General features: G+C 42.6%; 1 protein-coding gene across 1 annotated transcript in view; it reads left to right on the forward strand.

Annotated features, from left to right (window-relative positions):
• LOC128652871 (beta-1,4-galactosyltransferase 3) overlaps positions 1–24,346 on the forward strand; it is a 290,331-nt gene that overhangs the window by 122,093 nt on the left and 143,892 nt on the right. The window contains exon 4 of the mRNA XM_053705848.1: positions 20,607–20,797. Coding sequence (XP_053561823.1) covers positions 20,607–20,797 — 191 coding nt within the window. The remainder of the gene's footprint in view (positions 1–20,606; positions 20,798–24,346) is intronic.

Raw genomic sequence — 24,346 nt, forward strand, 5'->3', positions numbered from 1 at the left:
AACTCATTAATATCAAAGCTGAATAGTTTTGGAAGTAGTTTTTAGTTTGTTTTTAGTTATAGCTATTTTAGGGGGATATCTGTGTGTGCAGGTGACGATTACTGTGCATAATTATTAGGCAACTTAACAAAAAACAAATATATACCCATTTCAATTATTTATTTTTACCAGTGAAACCAATATAACATCTCAACATTCACAAATATACATTTCTGACATTCAAAAACAAAACAAAAACAAATCAGTGACCAATATAGCCACCTTTCTTTGCAAGGACACTCAAAAGCCTGCCATCCATGGATTCTGTCAGTGTTTTGATCTGTTCACCATCAACATTGCGTGCAGCAGCAACCACAGCCTCCCAGACACTGTTCAGAGAGGTGTACTGTTTTCCCTCCTTGTAAATCTCACATTTGATGATGGACCACAGGTTCTCAATGGGGTTCAGATCAGGTGAACAAGGAGGCCATGTCATTAGATTTTCTTCTTTTATACCCTTTCTTGCCAGCCACGCTGTGGAGTACTTGGACGCGTGTGATGGAGCATTGTCCTGCATGAAAATCATGTTTTTCTTGAAGGATGCAGACTTCTTCCTGTACCACTGCTTGAAGGTGTCTTCCAGAAACTGGCAGTAGGACTGGGAGTTGAGCTTGACTCCATCCTCAACCCGAAAAGGCCCCACAAGCTCATCTTTGATGATACCAGCCCAAACCAGTACTCCACCTCCACCTTGCTGGCGTCTGAGTCGGACTGGAGCTCTCTGCCCTTTACCAATCCAGCCACGGGCCAATCCATCTGGCCCATCAAGACTCACTCTCATTTCATCAGTCCATAAAACCTTAGAAAAATCAGTCTTGAGATATTTCTTGGCCCAGTCTTGACGTTTCAGCTTGTGTGTCTTGTTCAGTGGTGGTCGTCTTTCAGCCTTTCTTACCTTGGCCATGTCTCTGAATATTGCACACCTTGTGCTTTTGGGCACTCCAGTAATGTTGCAGCTCTGAAATATGGCCAAACTGGTGGCAAGTGGCATCTTGGCAGCTGCACGCTTGACTTTTCTCAGTTCATGGGCAGTTATTTTGCGCCTTGGTTTTTCCACACGCTTCTTGCGACCCTGTTGACTATTTTGAATGAAACGCTTGATTGTTCGATGATCACGCTTCAGAAGCTTTGCAATTTTAAGAGTGCTGCATCCCTCTGCAAGATATCTCACTATTTTTTACTTTTCTGAGCCTGTCAAGTCCTTCTTTTGACCCATTTTGCCAAAGGAAAGGAAGTTGCCTAATAATTATGCACACCTGATATAGTGTGTTGATGTCATTAGACCACACCCCTTCTCATTACAGAGATGCACATCACCTAATATGCTTAATTGGTAGTAGGCTTTCGAGCCTATACAGCTTGGAGTAAGACAACATGCATAAAGAGGATGATGTGGTCAAAATACTAATTTGCCTAATAATTCTGTACTCCCTGTATATATATATATATGCAGCCACCAATCAACAGCTAGAACCTATGTTCTCTGCTTCTCATGAGCTTGCCTAGATAAACATTTCAGCAAAGGATAACAAGAGAAAGAAGCAAATTAAGTAATAGAAGTAAATTGGAAAGTTGTTTGAAATTGTATTCTCTATCTGAATCATGAAAGAAAAATTTTGGGTTTCATGTCCCTTTAAGCTCTGCTCTTTCATATAGATGATAGGGAAAAAAAAGATGTCCCTTTTATCTCACAGTTCAGGTTCAGTAATACAAAAACGACATGCTGTAACCAATTGATGCGGGTAATTTTGGCATCAGAATGTCCCTAAATTATACGTAAATAGGAGAATTCACTGACTGTAGCAGTACCAAAAATGTCCCCAGGCATATTCTAGTTTTGTGCCCAATACATTTACTTACTGATATTTATATGATAATGTGATGTGGTGTGGGGGATGGGGAATTTGCTACATGTTCTGGGCATTTGTGGGTTTCTTGGATTACTCCTTGTGGAGAGAATAAATCATAGCTACATTACAGTACCTAGCTTTACAATAGGTTCAGCGCACATTAATGCCAAATCTCTCCAGTCCATAAGTTGTTCCATTAACTTCATTTATATGTGTTGTAGCTTTCCATACTTTTAGCTTCAATGGATTGAATAGTTATTAGCTAGTAAAATAACATTTCTTTCATAAGGTGGTGAGAGTCCATGATTCATTATGCCTGGGATTCACTTCCCTGCCACTAGGAGGAGGCAAAGTTTCCCCAAACTGTTAAAAGCACTTCATCCATCCCACCTCACCGTTATGTCAGTTTAAACTTTGCCACTAATTGTTTATTTCCCAAACATATATTATCTCTTGTATAATAATATTTTCTCTTGTAAGGTGTTTCCAGTCCCCGGGTTCATCCATTACTTGTGGGATATTCTCCTTCCCAACAGGAAGCTGCAAGAGGACACCCACAGCAGAGCTGTCTATATAGCTCCTCCCCTAACTGCCACCCCCAGTCATTCTCTTGCAGCTCTCGACAAGATAGGAAGTATCAAGAGATATGTGGTGACTTAGTGTAAGTTTAACCTTCAATCAAAAGTTTGTTGTTTTTAAACGGTACCGGCGTTGTACTGTTTTACTCTCAGGCAGAAATTAGAAGAAGAGTTCTGCCTGGAGGTTGATGATCTTAGCGGTTTGTAACTAAGGTCCATTGCTGTTCTCACACATAACTGAAGAGTATGGGACAACTTCAGTTGGGGGAACGGTCTGCAGATTACCTGCTTTGAGGTATGTTCAGTATATTTATTTCTAGAGAGATGAATGAGTTCTAGAAAATGCTGACAGAGCCTTGTGTATTTGAGGTAAGCCTGATGCAGTGATTTAACAGCGACTGAACATCGACTGGGATCATGCTTACAAAACAGGGTAATACTCTTATTACTTAGTGACAGTTTAACGTTTACATGAATTAAAAAATAGGACGTTTTTTCTCTGAGGGAGATAACTCTTTATTTGGGGCCTAGTTTCCACATGGCTAATCAGATACTCCTAGGAGTATTTTCTTAAGGCCCCTCTGGCATCCAGTACATGGTGGGAGGGGCCTATTTTAGCTCTCTAAATGCGCAGTTTTAATTTAGACTGAGACATCCAGCTTCCCTAGAGGAGTCCTCTGGCACCTGAGGACCATTATAAGGGGTTTATTTCTGCACAAAATCGTACTTGAGGGCAGCTAGGAGCCTCAGCAGAGCTGTGGCAGGGTGCTTAACTGTCTTGTAATGTTTTTTTAACGTTTTTAAATCCGGTTTGGAGCCTAAGGGGTTAATCCATTTGCAAGTGGTGCAATGTTGCTTTAGTCTCTTACACACACTGTAAAAATTTCAAAGACTTTACTATATTTTTACACTGTTTTGCAGTTTAAGTGTTAGTTTTTTTCTCTTAAAGGCACAGTAACGTTTTTGTTTAATTGCTGTTTCACCTTTATTAAAGTGTTTTCCAAGCTTGCTTGTCTCATTACTAGTCTGTTAAACATGTCTGACATAGAGGAAACTCCTTGTTCAATATGTTTAGAAGCCATGGTGGAACCCCCTCTTAGAATGTGTACCAAATGTACTGAAATTTCTATAAACTATAAAGACCATATTATGGTGCTTAAAGGTTTATCTCCAGGGGATTCTCTGACTGAAAAAAGGGAGATTATGCCAACTAGCTCTCCCCATGTGTCAGAACCTATAACTCCCGCTCAAGTGACGCCAAGTACATCTAGCGCGTCTAATTCTTTTACCTTACAGAACATGGTGGCAGTTATGAATGCTACCCTCACAGAGGTATTTTCCAAACTGCCAGGGTTACAAGGAAAGCGAGACAGCTCTGGGGCTAGAACTAATACAGAGCTTTCTGTTTTCTGCTTTTAATGCCTGTGTCCGATATACCCTCACAATGCTCAGAAGCCGAGGCAGGTGAGCTTCTATCTGTGGGTGACATTTCAGAGTCGGGGAAGGCGTTGCTTCAGTCTGATTCTGAAATAACAGCGTTTAAATTTAAGCTTGAACACCTCCGCTTATTGCTTAGGGAGGTTTTAGCGACTCTGGATGATTATGACCCCATTGTGGTTCCAGAGAAATTGTGTAAAATGGACAAATACTTTGCAGTGCCTGTTTACACTGATGTTTTTCCAGTCCCTAAGAGGTTTTCGGAAATTATTACTAAGGAATGGGATAGACCAGGTGTGCTGTTCTCTCCCCCTCCTACTTTCAAAAAGATGTTTCCCATAGATGCCGCCGTACGGGACTCGTGGCAGACGGTCCCTAAGGTGGAGGGAGCAGTCTCTACCCTAGCTAAGCGTACAACTATCGCCGTCGAGGACAGTTGTGCTTTCCTAGATCCTATGGATAAAAAATTGGAGGGTCTCCTTAAGAAAATTTTTATTCATCAAGGTTTTATTCTCCAGCCTCTTGCATGCATAGCCCCAGTTACTGCTGCAGCGGCTTTTTGGTTCGAGTCTCTTGAGGAGGCTCTGCAGGTGGAGACTCCGCTAGACGACATTCTAGACAGGATTAAAGCTCTTAAGTTAGCTAATTCCTTTATTTCTGACGCCGTTTTTCAGTTAACCAAACTAATGGCTAAGAATTCAGGTTTTGCCATTTTGGCGCATAGGGCGCTATGGCTTAAGTCTTGGTCAGCAGACGTTACTTCAAAGTCTAAGCTTCTTAACATCCCCTTCAAGGGACAGACCCTATTCGGGCCCGGTCTGAAGGAGATCATTTCTGATATTACTGGAGGAAAAGGTCACGCCCTTCCTCAGGATAGGTCCAATGAGAGGACCAAACAGAATAATTTTCGTTCCTTTCGAAACTTCAAGAGTGGCGCAGCCTCAGTTTCCTCTAATGCAAAACAAGAGGGAAATTTCGCCCAGTCCAAACCAGTCTGGAGACCTAACCAGGCTTGGAACAAGGGGAAGCAGGCCAAGAAACCTGCGGCTGCCTCTAAGACAGCATGAAGGAGTAGACCCCGATCCGGGACTGGATCTAGTAGGGGGCAGACTTTCTCTCTTCGCCCAGGCTTGGGCAAGAGACGTCCAGGATCCCTGGGCACTAGAGATTGTTTCCCAGGGATATCTTCTGGAATTCAAAGGTTCATCTCCAAAGGGGAGATTTCATCTCTCACAACTATCTGTAAACCAAATAAAAAGAGAGGCATTCTTACGTTGCGTTCAAGACCTACTGGTTATGGGAGTGATCGACCCAGTTCCAAGAGAGGAACAGGGTCTGGGTTTTTATTCAAACATGTTTATAGTTCCCAAAAAAGAGGGAACTTTCGGACCTATCTTGGATCTCAAGATCCTAAACAAATTTCTCAGGGTCCCATCCTTCAAGATGGAGACAATCCGAACCATCCTCCCTATGATCCAGGATGGTCAATATATGACTACCGTGGACTTAAAGCATGCTTATCTCCACATTCCGATTCACAGAGATCATCATCAGTTCCTCAGGTTTGCCTTCCTAGACAGGCATTACCAGTTTGTGGCTCTTCCCTTCGGGTTAGCCACGGCACCAAGAATCTTTACAAAGGTTCTAGGGTCCCTTCTGGCGGCTCTAAGGCCGCGGGGCATAGCGGTAGCCCCTTACCTAGACGACATTCTGATTCAGGCGTCGACTTTTAAAATCGCCAAGTCCCATACGGACATTGTTCTGGCCTTTCTGAGGTCTCACGGGTGGAAAGTGAACAAAGAAAAGTGTTCTTTCTCTCCTCTCACAATAGTTTCCTTCCTAGGAACTCTGATAGATTCAGTAGAAATGAAAATTTTTCTGACAGAAGTCAGGATATCAAAACTTCTAACTTCTTGCCGTGCTCTTCATTCCACTTCTCGGCCATTAGTGGCTCAGTGTATGGAAATGATCGGCCTAATGGTAGCGGCAATGACATAGTTCCGTTTGCCCGCCTACATCTCAGACCACTGCAAATTTGCATGCTCAACCAGTGGAATGGGGACTACACAGATTTGTCTCCTCTGTTAAATCTGGATCAAGAGACCAGGGATTCTATTCTCTGGTGGTTATCTCGGGTCCATCTGTCCAGGGGAATGAGTTTCCGCAGGCCAGAGTGGACTATAGTGACGACAGATGCCAGCCTTCTGGGCTGGGGCGCAGTCTGGAACTCCCTGAAGGCTCAGGGTTCGGGGACTCAGGAGGAAGCCCTCCTTCCGATAAACATTCTGGAACTAAGAGCGATACTCAATGCTCTTCAGGCTTGGCCTCAACTAGCTGCGGCCAAGTTCATCAGATTTCAGTCGGACAATATCACGACTGTAGCCTATATTAACCATCAGGGGGGGAACAAGGAGTCCCCTGGCAATGATGGAGGTTTCCAAGATAATTCTATGGGCAGAGGTTCACTCTTGCCATCTCTCAGCTATCCATATCCCAGGAGTAGAGAACTGGGAGGTGGATTTTCTAAGTCGGCAGACTTTTCATCCGGGAGAGTGGGAGCTCCATCCGGAGGTATTTGCCCAGCTGATTCAACTTTGGGGCAAACCAGAACTGGATCCGATGGCGTCTCGTCAGAACGCCAAGCTTCCTTGTTATGGGTCCAGGTCAAGGGATCCCCAGGCAGCGCTGATAGATGCTCTAGCAGTGCCCTGGTCCTTCAACCTGGCTTATGTGTTTCCACCATTTCCTCTCCTCCCTCGTCTGATTGCCAAGATCAAGCAGGAGAGAGCTTCGGTGATTTTGATAGCGCCTGCTTGGCCACGCAGGACTTGGTATGCGGATCTGGTGGACATGACATCCTCTCCACCATGGACTCTGCCGCTGAGGCAGGACTTTCTATTCCAAGGTCCATTCAAACATCCAAATCTAATTTCTCTGCGTCTGACTGCTTGGAGATTGAACGCTTGATTTTATCAAAACGTGGTTTTTCCGAGTCGGTCATTGATACCTTGATTCAGGCTCGAAAGCCTGTCACAAGGAAAATATATCATAAGATATGGTGTAAATATCTTCATTGGTGTGAATCCAAGGGTTACTCGTGGAGTAAGGTCAGGATTCCTAGGATACTATCTTTTCTCCAAGAAGGATTGGAAAAGGGATTATCGGCTAGTTCCTTAAAGGGACAGATTTCTGCTCTGTCTATTCTTTTGCACAAGCGCCTGGCTGATGTTCCAGACGTTCAGGCGTTTTGTCAGGCTTTGGTTAGAATCAGGCCTGTGTTTAAACCTGTTGCTCCGCCATGGAGTTTAAATTTAGTTCTTAAAGTTCTTCAAGGAGTTCCGTTTGAACCCTTGCATTCCATAGATATCAACTTTTATCTTGGAAAGTTCTGTTTTTAGTAGCTATCTCTTCGGCTCGAAGAGTTTCAGAGTTATCTGCCTTGCAGTGTGATTCCCCTTATCTGATCTTCCATGCAGATAAGGTAGTTTTGCGTACCAAACCTGGGTTTCTTCCTAAGGTAGTATCTAATAGCAATATCAATCAGGAAATTGTTGTTCCGTCACTGTGTCCTAATCCTTCTTCCAAGAAGGAACGTCTGTTACACAATCTTGACGTGGTTCAAGCTTTAAAGTTTTATTTGCAAGCTCCTAAGGATTTTCGTCAAACATCTGCATTGTTTTTCATCTACTCTGGAAAGAGGAGAGGCCAAAAGGCTTCGGCAACTTCTCTTTCTTTTTGGCTGAGAAGCATAATCCGTTTAACTTATGAGACTGCTGGCCAGCAGCCTCCTTAAAGAATTACAGCTCATTCTACTAGAGCGGTAGCTTCCACATGGGCTTTTAAACATGAGGCCTCTGTTGAACAGATTTGTAAGGCGGCGACTTGGTCTTCGCTTCATACTTTTTCTAAATTCTACAAATTTGATACTTTTGCTTCCTCGGAGGCTATTTTTGGGAGAAAGGTCTTGCAGGCAGTGGTGCCTTCCGTTTAAGCGCCTGCCTTGTCCCTCCCTTCATCCGTGTCCTAAAGCTTTGGTATTGGTATCCCCCAATGGATGAACCCGTGGACTGGATACACCTTACAAGAGAAAACAAAATTTATGCTTACCTGATAAATTTCTTTCTCTTGTGGTGTATCCAGTCCACGGCCGCCCTGTCACTTTAAGGCAGTTGTTTTTTTTTTTAAACTACAGTCACCACTGCACCCTATAGTTTCTCCTTTTTCTTGCTTGTCTTCGGTCGAATGATTGGGGGTGGCAGTTAGGGGAGGAGCTATATAGACAGCTCTGCTGTAGGTGTCCTCTTGCAGCTTCCTGTTGGGAAGGAGAATATCCCACAAGTAATGGATGAACCCGTGGACTGGATACACCACAAGAGAAAGAAATTTATCAGGTAAGCATAAATTTTGTTTTCTTTCCTAAAATATGGTGAGTCCACGACATCTTCAATTACTGTTGGGGATATCACTCCTGGCCAGCAGGAGGAGAAAAGAGCACCATAGCCAAGCTGTTAAGTATCACTCCCCTTCCCACAAACCCCAGTCATTCTCTTTGCCTCTGTCAATGGAGGAGGTGAAGTTTTGGTGTCTGAAGAAAATTGGATTTCTTTCACTACCAGCAAGTTCTTTAGGTCTAGCCGTAGTCCACGTTAATCCCTTCAGTAGGGTAGTGGTGGCTTTATAGCAGTTAGGAACTTGTAAGGTGGTACTTACTGCTTACTGTTTTCCTAACAATTTGCTGCCCTAGTATAGAAAGCCAAAGTAGGTTTACTCTTCTTTCTTTTTCCACAGGCCTCTGAGGAAGATGTGTCCTGTCATGCCTGGGAGCTGTCTTCCTGCCGGACAGCGGATTAGCAGGCAAGTGCCATTGTCTTCTAGGTGGGGAGACTGTGCACTTAAAGGAGAGGAAGATCCTTTGATAAAGAACCCTGCACATTTTTATTGGGACACATAATCCTTAGAATGGGATAGAATCAGGGAAGGGAGCAGGCACTTAAGACATGTGTTATGAGACTGGGTTATCTCCCTTGGTAGAGTAAGGGGTTAACTTTATTGAGACTCTGTATTTTTCTGGGGCTTGTAATTTTTTACACAGTACAAGAGTGTTAGTTTTTGATCGGTTATATACCGACATTAAGGAGAATTCCTTTATTTTATCTTGAGGCTGACAAATTTGATGTGTTTTTCTGTCGGAGATGGCTATATGTTTGCGATCCAACCAGCATTTTTAGCTGCAAAGTGATATCGCTGGGGGAAGTCTTCAGTAGGCTGGACTTCTCAGTGTATCTGGAAAGGCAGCTTGTAGCTTTTTTCCCGCTTTCTGTGACGCACGCCATTATGCCAATAACATGACGCTCTTCTCTGTATTGGGAGCGGTGTTGGCTAAGCAGCAGCGGTTTCGTTCAATACGAATTGCTTCATTACGGCCACATTCCGTTTGTTACAGGAGCGGGTGAAAGGTAGGCACCTCAGTTACGGCTGAGGTTTGGAGGCGCGGAGTCTTTATTTGAGCGTATCTTCGCTCTTCATTTGTCTACAATGCATTTGACCTAATTATAACAGTCTTCATTTGTCTATATCTATTTGTCTTGTTGCTGAACCAATACTTTAGCTTAGGGTTATTTTTTTGTATAATAAAATTTTTTACACCTTTTTATTTTTTATGTTACATATTTTGTTTCTTAAAGTAACATTATCACATAGCTTGTTCTTTTTTTTTTTACTAACTTTGTATCTGAGGCCATGTCTGACATGGAACAGGAGTCTACTCTCATGAATCAGTGCCTTTTTGTCTTTGGAACTCCAAATTGCTGCCCCTATGCAATTTTGTTCCTCATTTGTTAAGAAAACTTTGCAGAGTAAAGAAAAAAAAAAATATGCTGAGCCCAACGTCTCTCAGGATGATGCTGTTCAGGCATTGCCTCAGCTTTCTCCTGTGCCATCCCAAGCCTCAATGGCATCACATGCAGTGCCCTGCGGTTCCTCTCAATCTCCTGGAGGAGTTTATTTGCATGCAGAAATTGCTGCCCAGGTATCTTAAGCGGTATCTGCGGCATTAGCTGCCTTTCCTATGTTAAAAGGAAAATGCAAGAGGAAAATTAGAGATTCAGTTAGTAAGGTTGCCCTCCCTCATAAATCTGATGAGGAAGATATGTCAGTAGCCTCTGAGGGTGAAATCTCAGATTCGGACATGCCGCCTTCTGATGCTGAAGTTGTAACCTTCAGATTTAGAGGCCCATTTATTAAGCTCCGAATGGAGCTTGAGGGCCCGTGTTTCTGGCGAGCATGCAGGCACGCCAGAAACAGCAGTTATGAAGCAGCGGTCTGAAGACCGTTGCTCCATAACCCTGTCCACCTGCTCTGAGCAGGCGGACAGAGATCACCACAATTCAACCCAATCGAGTATGATCGGGTTGATTGAGACTCCCCTGCTGTCGGCCAATTGTCTGTGAATCTGCAGGGGTCAGCGTTGCACCAACAACTCACGAGCTGCTGGTGCAATGCTGAATACGGAGAGCGTATTGCTCTCCGCATTTAGCGAGGTCTGTCGGACATGATCCACACTGTCGGATCAGGTCCGACAGACCTTTAATAAATACGCCTCTTAAGCTTGAACACCTTCGTGTAAAACTCAATAGTTTTGATGTTCCTTCCTCTTCTAAGGTGTTTCTGGTTCCTGACCGTGCTACGGAGATTTTTACACAGGAATAGGAGAAGCCAGGGATACCTTTTTTCTCCGTCTCCTATTTTTAAGAATATGTTTCCTGTCGCTGACTGCGTTAAAGAGCCATGGCACACTGTACCTAAAGTAGAAGGGGCAATTTCTACTCTGGCTAAGAGAACTACTATTCCTATTGAGGTTAGCTGTTCCTTTAAGGACCCAATGGACAAAGCTGGAGGCTTATTTGAAGAGAATATATGTTCATCAAGGTCTCCTATGGCAACCAGCTGTGTGTATTGCCACTGTGAGTAGTGCGGCATCCCACTGGTTTGATGCCCTGTCTGATTCTCTTCAGGTAAAGCCTCCCTTGGATGAGATCCAAGATAGGATTAAGGCTCAATTCCTTTATTTCTGATGCTATCATGCAGGTTATTAGACTGGTAGCCAAGTCTTCTGGTTTTGCTGTGCTAGCCTGCAGGGCTTTGTGGCTGAAATCTTGGTCAGCTGATGTTTCCTCTAAGGTCAAGCTTCTGGCAATTCCTTACAAGGGTAAGACCTTGTTTGGCAGAAATAGTTTTTGACATTACGGGTGGAAAATGGTCTTTTCTACCTCAAGATAAGAAGAATAGACTTAAAGGATGTCAGAGTAACTTTCGTTCCTTTCGTAACTTCAGAGGAAAGTCTTCCCCTTCTTCTTCCAAGCAGAAGCAGTCCAAGTCTTCTTGGACACCCAATCATCCTTGGAACAAGGGGAAGTAATCCAAATCAGCATGGAGGGTTTTCCCCCTATCCGGGATCGGATCATGTGGGGGGCACACTGTCTTATTTCTCTCCAGCTTGGATACAAGATGTCCCAGATCCTTGGGCTCTGGACATAGTATCCCAGGATTACAAATTAAAATTCAAGACTTTTCCTCCCACGGCCAAGTTTCACCTATCAAGATTATCTGCAGACCAGATAAAAAGAGAGGCGTTCTTGAAATGTGTTCACAACCTTTTCTCCCTGGGGGTGATAGTTCTAGTTCCTGTACAGGTACAGGGTCTAGGTTTCTATTCCAATCTGTTCATAGTTCCCCAAAAAGAGGGAACTTTCCGACCTATTCTAGACCTGAAGTGTTTAAATAAGTTTCTCAGAGTACCATCCTTCAAGATGGAAACTATTTGTTCCATTCTTTACTTAGTTCTAGAGGGTCAGTTTATGACCACTATATAGACCTGAAAGATGCGTACCTTAATGTTCCCATTCACCGGGATCATCACCATTTCCTGAGATTCACATTTCTAGACAAACACTTTGTTTGTGGCTCTTCCGTTTGTTCTTGCCACAGCTCTCAGAATTTCCTCAAAGGTTCTGGGGGCTCTCTTGGCAGTCATCAGGTCCCGGGGAATTGCTTCAGCGCCATACCTGGACGACATTGGTTCAGACGCCATCTTTTCAGCAAGAAAAATTGCATATAGAGATCTTGTTGTCTTTTCTATGTTCCCACGGATGTAAAGTGAATCTGGAAAAGAGTTCCCTTGTTCCAGCTGCAAAGGTAAGGTATAATAGATTCCCTAGCTATGAAAATGTTTCTGACGGAAATCAAACTATCAAAGTTTTTTCTGCTTGCCTCTCTCTGCAGTCTACTGTTCGGGTTTCAGTAGCTCAATGTATGGAGGTAATTGGTCTGATGGTTGCTTCCATCTACATTATTCCCTTTGCTTGGTTCCATTTGAGAGCTCTGCAATTATGTATGCTCAGGCAATGGAACGGAGACCATTCGGATCTCTCTCAGAAGATAGATCTAGATCAGTCATCAAGAGACTCTCTCCCGTGGTGGCTTTCTCAGGAGCATCTGTCTCAGGGCATGTGCTTCCGGAGACCTTCCTGGGTGATTGTGACCACTGATGCCAGTCTACTGTGCTGGGGAGCAGTCTGTTACTCATTAAAGGCGCAAGGACTATGGAATCGCTCTTGGAGTTGAGAGCGATTTACAATGCTCTGATGGCTTGGCCTCAGTTGTCCTTACCCTGTTTATCAGGTTCAAGGACAATATCAACTCAGTGGTTTAAATCAATCACCAGGGAGGAACACGGAGTTCCTTAGCCATGAAGGAGGTGGCTTGGATTGTTCAGTGGGCGGAAGCTCACAATTGTTGTCGTTCTGCAATCCACATTCCAGGAGTGGACAGACATTTCATCCCGGGGAATGGGCACTCCATCTGGAGGTGTTCACCAGGTTAACCCTCAAATGAGAGGTGCCGGAGTTGGATTTTATGGCGTCTCAGCAGAACACCTAGCTTCCAAGGTACAGTTCAAGGTCAAATGATCCGCAGGCCACCCTGATAGATGCCCTGACGGTTCCTTGGGATTTTAGTCTGGCATACCCGTTTCCTCCATTTGCTCTCCTTCCACGAGTCATTGCTCGAATCAAACAGGAGAGAGCATCTGTAATTCTAATAGCTCCTGCGTGGCCTCACAGGATCTGGTATGCAGACCTAATGAAGATGTCACCTCTTCCACCTTGGAGGTTGCCTCTGAGTAAGGACCTCTTAACTCAGGGTCCTTCATCCAAATCTCGTTTCTCTAAAGCTGACTGCTTGGAGATTGAACACTTACGTCTGTCTAAGCATGGTTTTTCTGAGTCGGTCATTGAGACCTTGATTCAGGCTTGGAAGCCTGTTACTAGAAAGATTTACCATAAGGTATGGCGTAAATACCTTTATTGGTTTGAATCCAAGGGCTACTCGTGGAGTAAGGTCAGGATTCCTAGTATCTTGTCTTTTCTCCAGGAGGGTCTGGAGAAAGGATTGTCAGTCAGTACTCTGAAGTTGTCAGATTTCTGCTTTATCTATTTTGTTACATAAACGTCTGGCGGATGTGCCAGATGTTCAATCTTTTTGTCAGACCCTGGTCAGAATAAGGCCTGTGTTTAAGTCTGTTGCTCCTCCTTGGAGCCTTAACCTTGTTCTTAAAGTTTTGCAGCAGGCTCTGTTTGAGCCATTGAATTCCATAGATAATGAGTTTTTATCTTGGAATGTTTTGTTTCTTGTTGCTATCTCTTCTGCCCAGAGAGTTTTGGAATCTTTCATGCTGATAAGGCGGTTCTTCATACTAAGTTGGGTTTTCTTCCTAAAGTGGTTTCAGATAGAAATATTAATTAGGAAATTGTTGTTCCTTCTTTATGTTATAATCCTTCTTCTCATAAGGAACGTTTGTTGTACAACTTGGACGTTGTGCATCCTCTTAAGTTCTACCTACAGGCGACTAAGGATTTTTGCCAGTCCTCTGCCCTGTTTGTTTGTTTCTCTGGAAAATGTAAAGGTCAGAAAGCTACTGCTACTTCTCTTTCTCTCTGGTTAAGAAGTATAATTTGTTTGGCTTATGAGACTGCTGGTCAGCAACCTCCTGAGAGAATTACTGCTCATTCCACGAGCGCTGTCTCCTCTTCTTGGGCCTTCAAAAATGAGGCTTCTGTGAAACAAAATTGCAAGGCTGCAACTTGGTCCTCTCTACATTCATTTTCCAAATTTTACAAGTTTGATACTTTTGCCTTTGGCTGAGGCTTCTTTTGGGAGAAAGGTTCTTCAAGCGGTGGTGCCTTCTGTTTAGGTCTGTCTTGTTCTCCCTCCTTGGTCTTTTGTGTTCTCTAGCTTGGGTATTGGTTCCCAACAGTAATTGAGGACGTCGTGGACTCACCATATTTTAGGAAAAAAAACATAGTTTATGATTACCTGATAAATGTATTTCCGGTTATGGTGAGTCCAAGACCCCCACCCTTTATTTAAGACAGTTAAGTTTATATAAAACTCAGGCACCTCTGCACCTTTGTGTTACTCCTTTTCTCCATTTCCCTTGGGGTCGAATGACTGGGGTTTGTGAGAAGGGGAGTGATACTTAACCGCTTGGCTGTGGGGCTCTCTGCCTCCTCCTGCTGGCCAGGAGTGATTTTCCCAACAGTAATTGAGGACGTCGTGGACTCACCATATTCGGAAATAAATTTATCAGGTAAGCATAAATTTTGTTTCTTTCTAATGACACGATGAGTCCACAGATCATCTAATTACTATTGGGAATATCACTCCTGGCCAGCAGGAGGAGGCAAAGAGCACCACAGCAAAGCTGTTAAATATCACCTCCCTTCCCTCTAACCCCAGTCATTCTCTTTGCCTACGTTAAGAGCAAGGAGGTGGTAAAGTTTAGGTGTTTGGAAGAAGATTCTTCAAGCAAGATTTTGTTATTTTTCAGCAGTACAAGTTTGTTCTGCTTTGTCCTGGGGTGTAGCCGTAGCCCATGTCAGTCTCTTCAGTAGAGCAGTGCTGGCTTTCAAGCAATGGGAACTTGTGGGGTACAATCCTCACAGTGCCTCCCATGTATTTAATGCTGCCCTAACATTAAAAGCCTGAGTAAGATTACTCAGTCTTTGTTTTTCTTCCACAGGTCCATGTGAGGGAGGATACCTCTCAAACCTAGTGAGCTGCCCTGCTGCCAGGCAGATTTAATAGAGGTACATGCTAAGTTTATTTTTCTAGGAGACATGCAGAAAAATATTGGCACTTAACAGTTTATCTGTTGGGACTCATTTATCCTATTGTTGGTAATAGGACATGGTAATAGGACATGACAGGCAGTTTGTGCAGGCACTGGGGACATGAGGAAGGAACTATAGACTTAGTACATTTTTATTGCTCATCTTATGGTGGTTTTACTCTCCCAGCGACTTTATTTTCATAATTAATGTCGGCCAGGAGGTTCTGGTTGTAACACCCACGATGGGCGGGTCTGTTTTTCGAAGCGCCAAATAATTTGTGCGATTCCTTTCATCCCTACTCAGTTCCGGTGTGTCGGATGTGCTTCTCTTAGTTGCAGAGTGGAGCAACTCTGAGTCCGGATTCTTCTACTAACAGGAGTTTGGCAGTTATCAGGACAGGTAGGCACCTCATCAGGGCTGGCTGAGGTGTAGAGGCTGTCTGGGTTGTTAGAAGACTTTTTTTTTGTGTCACACATAAAAAAAGATTATCGTTTGAAATTTAAAGGGACAGTACCGTTTTTTTGTAAAAAAAAAAGTTAAACGTCAAATAAAAGCATTTTATTTTTGATTTGGTTAATTCTTGGGTAAAGATGGACCAAGAGGCCCTGCAGAATGTTACATGTACTTTTATGTTTTGATGCTAATGTGGAACCACCAATCCCTTTCTATTCCTCATGTATTGAGAGAACATTGAATTACAGGAATAGGCTGTTTGAATCTGAGCCAGCATTGTAAAGAGGATGCTGTTCAGGGGTCTCCTGCAAATGTTCAAGATATGCCGCAACTTTCTCCTCAAATGTCCCAAAATTTGTTGTCCACACATGCTGTGCCCTGCGCTTACTCACAAGCTCCGGTTCAAGTTTCATTGCACGACATCGCTACCCTTATGTCTTCTGTGGTAACTGCCTTTCCCATGCTGCAGGGAAAGCGCAAGAGGAAATCTAAGGATTTAGGGAGTAAGGTATCTGACTCAGTCGTGGCTGTCCAGAATGTTCCTTCCCAGAAATCTGAGGAGGAAGGTACTTCGGTGGAATCTGAGGGTGAATCTCAGACTCAGACAGTGTAACTACTTCTACTGATGCTGAAGTGGTATCATTTAGATTTAAGCTGGAGCACCTCTGTTTATTACTTAAGGAGGTTTTGGCTACCTTGGATGACTCCGACACTACTGTCGTAGTCAATCCTAAAAAGTCTAGTAAACTTAATAAGTATTTTGATGTACCTTCCATGGTGGAGGTTTTCCCGGTACCAGATCGGGCCACAGAGATTATTGCTAGGGAATGGGAGAGACCGGGTATCCCTTTTTCTCCATCCCCTATTTTTAAGAATATGTTTCCTATTGCTGACTCTATCAAGGAGTCTTGGCAGACGGTCCCCAAGGTGGAAGGGGCAATTTCCACTTTAGCTAAGAGAACCACTATTCCCATAGAGGATAGTTGTTCCTATAAAGAGCCTATGGATAAGAAGTTGGAGGGTTTGCTCAAAAAGATGTATGTACACCAGGGTTTACAATGGTAACCTGCGGTGTGTATTGGTACTGGTTTGATGCATTGTCTGATTCTATTCAGACAGACACTCCCCTTGAAGAGATCCAGGATAGGATCAAGGCCCTTAAGTTGGCCAATTCCTTTATTACGGATGCTTCCCTACAGGTTATCAAGCTGGAGGTAAAAATTTCTGGGTTTGCCGTACTGGCCCGCAGAGCCTTATGGTCTAAATCCTAGTCTGCGGATGTGTCGTCAAAGTCTAAGCTTTACCAGGGTAAGACCTTGTTTGGGCCGGGATTGGCTGAAATTATTTCCGACATTACGGGAGGAAAGGGTAATTTTCTCCCTCAGGATAAGAGGAATAAGCAGAAGGGACGTCAGAGTAACTTTCATTTCTTTCGAAACTTCAAGGGTAAGCCTTCCTCGCCCTCTACAAATCAGGAACAGTCCAAGCCTTCCTGGAGGTCCAACCAGTCATGGAAAGCAATCTAAGAAGCCCGCTACTGACTCAAAGTCAGCATGAAGGTTCTACCCCCCATCCGGGACAGGATCTTGTGGGGGGCAGACTTTCCTTCGCTCAGGCGTGGGTTTGGGATGTTCAGGATCCCTGGGCGGTGGACATTGTGTCCCAGGGATACAAACTAGAGTTCAAGACCTTTCCTCCCAGGGGCAGGTTTCTGATCTCAAGATTATCTGTAGACCAGATAAAAAGAGAGGCGTTCTTACACTGTGTTCGAGACCTTTCCGACCTGGGAGTGATAGTTCCTGTTCGAATGCAGGAACAGGATCTGGGTTTTTACTCAAATCTGTTTGTGGTTCCCAAAAAAGAAGGAACTTTCAGACCAATTCTAGACCTCAAAAGTCTAAAGTTCCTCAGAGTACCGTCCTTCAAGATGGAAACTATTCCTTCCATTCTTCCCTTGTTTCAAGAGGGTCAATTCATGACATCAGTAGATTTAAAGGATGCGTACCTGCATGTTCCCATACACAGGGATCATCACAAGTTTCTGAGGTTCACATTTCTAGACAAACACTTTCAGTTTGTGGCTCTTCCATTCGGCCTTGCCACAGCTCCCAGAATTTTTTCAAAGGTCCTGGGATCCCTGTTGGTGGTGCTCCGGTTGCGGGGTTTTGCAGTGGCACCTTATCTGGATGACATTTTGGTTCAGGCGCCATCCTTTCAACAAGCGATCTTGTTAGCCTTCCTGCGCTCTCTCACGGATGGAAGGTGAATCTGGGAAAGAGTTCCTTAATTCCAGTTACAAGGGTATTATTCTTGGGAACCATAATAGATTCCCTACCGATAAAAATATTTCTGACAGAGGTCAGAAAATCAAAGATCTTAGTTTCTTGTCGGGCGCTTCAGTCCTCTCCTCGGCCGTCAGTTGCTCAATCGGTCTGATGGTAGCTGCCATGGAAATCATTCTGTTTGCCCATTTCCACCTCAGACCTCTGCAGTTATGCATGCTAAGACAATGGAACGGGGATTATGCGGATCTGTCTCCGCAATTACATCTGGGTCAGATGACAAGAGATTCTCTTCTTTGGTGGTTGTCTCAGGAACACCTCTACCAGGGAACCTGCTTCTGCAGACCCACCTGGGTGATTGTGACAACGAACGCCAGCCTGATGTGTGGGGAGCAGTTTGGGGCTCTCTAAAGGCTCAGGAGACATAGACTCGGGAGTAGTCTGTTCTCCCCATAAACATTCTAGAGCTGAGGGCAATCTTCAATGCTCTTCTGGCCTGGCGTTAGTTATCTTTAGCCCAGTTTATCAGGTTCCAGTCGGACACCATAACTTCAGTGGCTTACATCAACCATCAGGGAGGAACTCTGAGTTCCTTGGCCATGATAGAGGTAGCCAAGATTATTCAGTGGGCGGAGATCCACAACTGCTGTCTATCTGCGATCCACATTCCAGGAGTGGACAATTGAGAAGCAGATTTTCTAAGCAGACAGACCTTTCACCCGGGGGAGTGAGAACTCAATCCAGAAGTGTCTTCCAGCTTGATTTTCAAGTAGGGACAGCCGGAACTGGATCTCATGGCATCTCGTCAGAATGCCAAGCTCCTGAGGTACGGGTCAAGGTCAAGGGATCCTCAGGCTGTACTGATAGATGCTCTGGCAGTCCCTTGGAATTTCGGTCTAGCATACCTATTTCCTCTGTTCGCTCTCGTTCCTCGGGTCATTGCTCGAATCAAACAGGAGAGGGTGTCTGTGATCCTGATCGCACTGGCGTGGCCTCGCAGGATCTGGTATGCAGACCTAGTGGAGATGTCATCTCTTCCACCTTGGAGGTTTCCATTGAGGAAGGACCTTCTACTGCAAGGGCCCTTCCTTCACCCAAACCTAGTTACTCTGAAGCTGACTGCTTGGAGATTGAATGCTTAATTTTATCTAAGCGTAGTTTTTCTGAGTCGGTCATTGAGGCCATGATTCAGGCTTGTAAGCCTGTGACAAGAAAGATTTACCATAAGATATGGCGTAAATATCTGCATTGGTGTGAATCCAGAGGTTACTCTTGGAGTAGAGTTTGGTTTCCTAGAATTTTGTCCTTTCTCCAGGATTGTCTGGAGAAGGGTTTTTCTGCGAGTACCTTGAAGGGTCAAATATTTGCCTTGTCTATTTTGTTTCATAAACGTCTGGCGGATTTACCAAACTTGCAATCTTTTTGTCAGGCCTGTGTTCAAACCTGTTACTCCTCCCTGGAGTCTTAACCTTGTTCTTAAAGTTCTTCAACAGGCTTTGTTTGAGCCTATGCATTCCTTAGATATTAAGTTATTATCTTGGAAAGTTTTGTTTCTTGTTGTAATTTCTTCTGCCCGCAGTCTCAGAACTCTCGGCGTTGCAGTGTGATTCCCCTTATCTTATTTTTTATTCTGATAAGGTAGTCCTGCGTACTGTTAGGGTTTCTTCCTAAGGTGGTTTCGGATAGGAACATTAATCAAGAGATTGTTGTTCCTTCTTTGTGTCCTAACCCGTCTTCTCATTAGGAGCGTCTGCTGCATGACCTAGATGTGGTGCGTGCGTTGAAACATTATTTACAGGCGACTAAGGATTTTCGTCAGTCTCCGGCTCTGTTTGTTGTTTTCTCTGGGAAACGCAAGGGTCAGAAAGCTACGGCTACTTCTCTTTCTTTGTGGCTGAAGAGTATAATTCGCTTGACCTATGAAACTGCTGGACAGCAGCCTCCTGAGAGAGTCACGGCTCATTGTACGAGGGCTGTTTCCTCTTCCTGGGCATTCAAAAATGAAGCTTCTGTGGAACAGATTTGCAAGGCTGCAACTTGGTCCTCTCTACACACTTTTTCCAAGTTCTATAAATTTGATACTTTTGCCTCGGCTGCGGCTTTCTTTGTGAGAAAGGTTCTTCAAGCAGTGGTGCCTTCCGTTTAGGTTCCCTGTCTTGTCCCTCCCTTATCATCTGTGTCCTCTAGCTTGGGTATTGATTCCCAATAGTAATTAGATGATTCGTGGACTCACTGTTTCATTAGAAAGAAAACAAAATTTATGCTTACCTGATAAATTTATTTATTTATTGACACGGTGAGTCCACGGCCCGCCCTGTTTTTTAAGACAGGTTTTTGTCGTATTATAAACCTCAGATACCTCTGCACCTTGTTGCTTCCTTTTACTTCGGTCGAATGACTGGGGTAGGAGGGAAGGGAGGTGATATTTAACAGCTTTGCTTTGGTGCTTTTTGCCTCCTCCTGCTGGCCAGGAGTGATATTCCTAATAGTAATTAGATGAACCGTGGACTCACTGTATCAAGAAATAAATACATTTATCAGGTAAGCATACATTTTGTTTTTTTTATATATTTTTTATATATTTACTTGCTATACATTCTGTATTTTATGATTTATTTTTTCTATGCCTGAATTGTATAAATTCTTTTTTGTTATCTACAGTGTAACCGTGTGTTTTTTGTGTGGATTTCTTTGTATTTCTTTGGTACTATCCTTAGATATATTCAGATAATGTGACAATTTTGCTGGTTTATATGCATTAAAAATATGTCTAATTACAGTGTCCATTGATCATTTCAGGCAGGAAATAGCACATTTAATCGGGCTAAGCTCCTTAACATTGGCGTAAGAGAAGCACTAAAACTGGATGATTGGGACTGTCTGATCTTGCATGATGTGGACCTTGTGCCCGAGAATGATTTCAACTTCTACGTTTGTGATGAATATTCACCAAAACACTTAGCCAGCGCCATGGACAAGTTCATGTATAGGTAATTGTATAGTTTGTGTTGTTATATATGTCCATGACAAACCTTCCGTATCTTCAGTAAGATACGTTTTATCTTGAAGCTTATATAACTTCTGGTTCATAGAATCTGCAAAGGAATCTGCTGGGGTTTGGTAAATAAAAACTTTAAAAACTTATGTCTACAACCCCCCCACCCAAATATTTCAGTAGTGATCAGGGGAAAAAATGGCATCCTCTAATTAGTTACAGCATGTTATTTTTGTTCTACTCACGGATTGGCTCACAGGAAACAGTTTGTGAACCAATGGCAGTCACTGAGTCCCCACCAATCACCAGCTGTGTTCAGTTAAGCAGCTCCCCTTTTCCACGATGAACAGTCCAAAAATTACAATTAAATCATTTGATTTGCACTAAAATATCCCTTGGATTTAGTTGCTGTTTCATGATATTAATTTAAGTTGCACTATATTTTTGTAATCACTTGTGAAATTCAATAAATTTTGATTTGCTGAACAGCTAAGACACTGATGCAATATGTAAAAAAAAATAAAAAATAAGTGTTCCGTAGCAATGTTTTTTATTTTGCTGAAGGTTTTCTTTTTTTGTCTTCTTAAGAACCAGATAGAGCTTCATCACTTTTTTATATTTTACATAAATAATCTCCCTGTCCCTATTTCTTCCTTTTTCCTCTCATACTTCTGCATTTCTGGCTCCCTCTATACCCCACCACCCCAATTCTACTCCAGAAGAAGACATGGTGAGTGATCAGACCATATGTAGGTATGCCTGCTCCTTATTGGTTCGTTATCTCTCATCCTAATCTTGTGCAGGAGCAAAATTTTGTTTTGAAAAAAAAAAAATTGTATTGAGGTTTTTAAACATTGACAAATAAAATAAAGAAACAAGGCATTGTCAGACCAAGAGATTGCAGTGATTATACAATAAAACAATACCTTGTTTCAGAAATAACTGTGTAAGAATAATAATTTGCAAGCTGAGTATATAAGTTGAGACATGTTAAGTAACAGCAAAGAAACAAATATCAGCAATAAAATAAAACACACACAAATGAAACCTCGATTTTCTTAAGGATTATAGAATTGATGTAACTACGGAATAGGCCTCTCGTGGGCCAGATAGATAAGTAAATGTATGGCAATTGGTAGCTACGTGGGGGTCACTCTTTGACCGTTTGATAAAGAATAAGGGTAAATCAGCAGATGAGAGCTGCTTTAAAGTTAGGAGGGGGGGTGGGGAATGTGTCCAGAAAATGTAATGATATAGCAGTGTTATAATTATATACAGTAGCTTATTAGCAAATAAGTATATTAGTATCTGGTAGTATATATAAAATATATGTGAGCATGAGCCAACAATTTCTACTTTAGCAGTGAGAATATAATGGTTGCTTTATAAGAAGGGATATGGGCATATAAATATACATATATGGAGGAAGTAGTATTATTGCCTTTTCAATGTGACTCCGTTAGATGATATGCAGATATCAACTCATAGAGCTCTATGTAATATAGACATTTGCATTGTAGAAGCCTGACACTTCTTTCAAATAGCATGAGAATTAACTCCTAGTGAGTATGATATGTCTATTGGAGGTTGTTCAGTAAGTGTTAGGCTCAGGTACGAGAGTCTCTCATTGGTGCTGTGTAAGGTTAATATAAGAGGTATACATAATGAGAATTATATTTAGTACAGTAAGGATATAAAAGGAGCTACTGTCAATTGTAATAGGTGAGAGTCAACTATAAGCGGTAACTGAGTGAGAAGTGTAGAAAATCGCATCGGGGCCAAAATCCAGTTGACTGAAATCCACACCTCTCCAAGGTATATTAGGTATATTAAATTGTATATTTAAATGGGGAAACAAGCTTACAATGGTATTTAGTGATTATGTGGCAACTCTAGGTAGCAGTGTTCATATATGTGCTGGTCACACAAAAAGACAAACATAAATCAGTGTAACTTATGAGCAATACAAGTTATAAACAAACTGACTAGATGTTCACAATGCCGCTATACATGTATCGGCTATACAACATAAAATATATATATAATATACTGTGCTAGAGCCAGAGCGTGAGTCTAAATAGGAAAACTTTTTGTCAGACTTATTAGTGAGCACTTAATGTGATGAATCGAGTGTCTTCCACATAGTTCTCATTTACATTCCATATATTTTGCATTGAAAACGACTTAGTGGCGTAACACATAAATATTAACATAGAATCATAGCTTAATATTCAGCAGGCAAACACCGCTTTTGATAACGTAGTACAAATAAATAGCAATGATAAAGGCTATAATACTGAACAAAAATCTAAACAGAGACACTAATGATGATAGTAGTAGATCTAAGAGCTATAGCGACTCATGCTGTGATGCTATGCAGACTAAATGTGTAGCGTGCTAACTGTATACTAATCCAGAGAAGGAGCAATGGGGAAATTTAAAAACTATTTCGACAGATGAACGATCACTTGGGGAATCTCAATAATGTTAGGGAGTAGGCTCAAATTAACCATAAGGGTTTACTTACAACATATTATATATTGAGTTTGTATAACTAAATATCACTAGATAGATGTCTTATTAGGGAGACCCAGGGGGTTAATTATTGCTTGTAGGAGCTCTCCTGTATTAAGAAATTTATAGATCTTTTGTGAGTAAGCAGGCTGCCATTTATCTATTATTGTGGCAGGGGTTTTACTCGAAGACAATTTGTCTGCTCTTAACAAAACAGACCCCAACATCACGGTCACTGTCAGGAGGGTCTAGATGGGCCAGAGAGATATTTAGAAATAGTAAGTAACACTTACATTGGTACTGAATGCAGGCGGAGCAACCCTAATAATGGTACACTAATATTCCAACTTATGTTAACTTCCATAAATTGATTTAAAATAGAACTCAAAAGTGTGATGAGGTATTATAATATAGAGGGTCTCTCCACCTATAACCCCCAGCAATGAACAATTGTATTATAAGTGACCAGCTAGGTTTTTTAAGTAATGATTTGAAAAGGCAAACATAAACCCCTTTCTTTTTTATGACACAATGAGTCCACGGATCATCTTAATTACTAATGGGATATTCACCTCCTGGTCAGCAGGAGGCGGCAAAGAGCACCACAGCAAAGCTATTAAATAGCCCCTCCCTTCCCTCCCACTCCAGTCATTCTCTTTGCCTACGTTAGTGATAGCAAGTGGTAAAGTGAGGTGTTAGAAAAGGTTCTTCTATCAAGAGTTTATTATTTTTAAAGTGGTGCAAGATTGTGCTGCTTTGTCGTAGGGTGTAGCCGTAGTCCATATCAGTCTCTTCAGTAGAGCAGTGGTGGCTTTAGAGTAATGGGAACTTGTGGGACATAATTCTCACTGCGCCTCCCATATTTAATGCTGCCCTAATTTCCTAGTCTGAGGGATATGTCTCCAGTCTTTAGTTTCTTTACAGGTCAATGTGAGGAAGAGGACCTCTGAAAACTGTGAACTGCTTTACTGTCAGGCAGTAATATGAGGTAAGTGCACTTTTATTTTTCTGGAGCAGGAGACAACTCAGA

Source organism: Bombina bombina, chromosome 3, assembly GCF_027579735.1.
Source record: "Bombina bombina isolate aBomBom1 chromosome 3, aBomBom1.pri, whole genome shotgun sequence".
Lineage (NCBI taxonomy): Eukaryota > Metazoa > Chordata > Amphibia > Anura > Bombinatoridae > Bombina > Bombina bombina.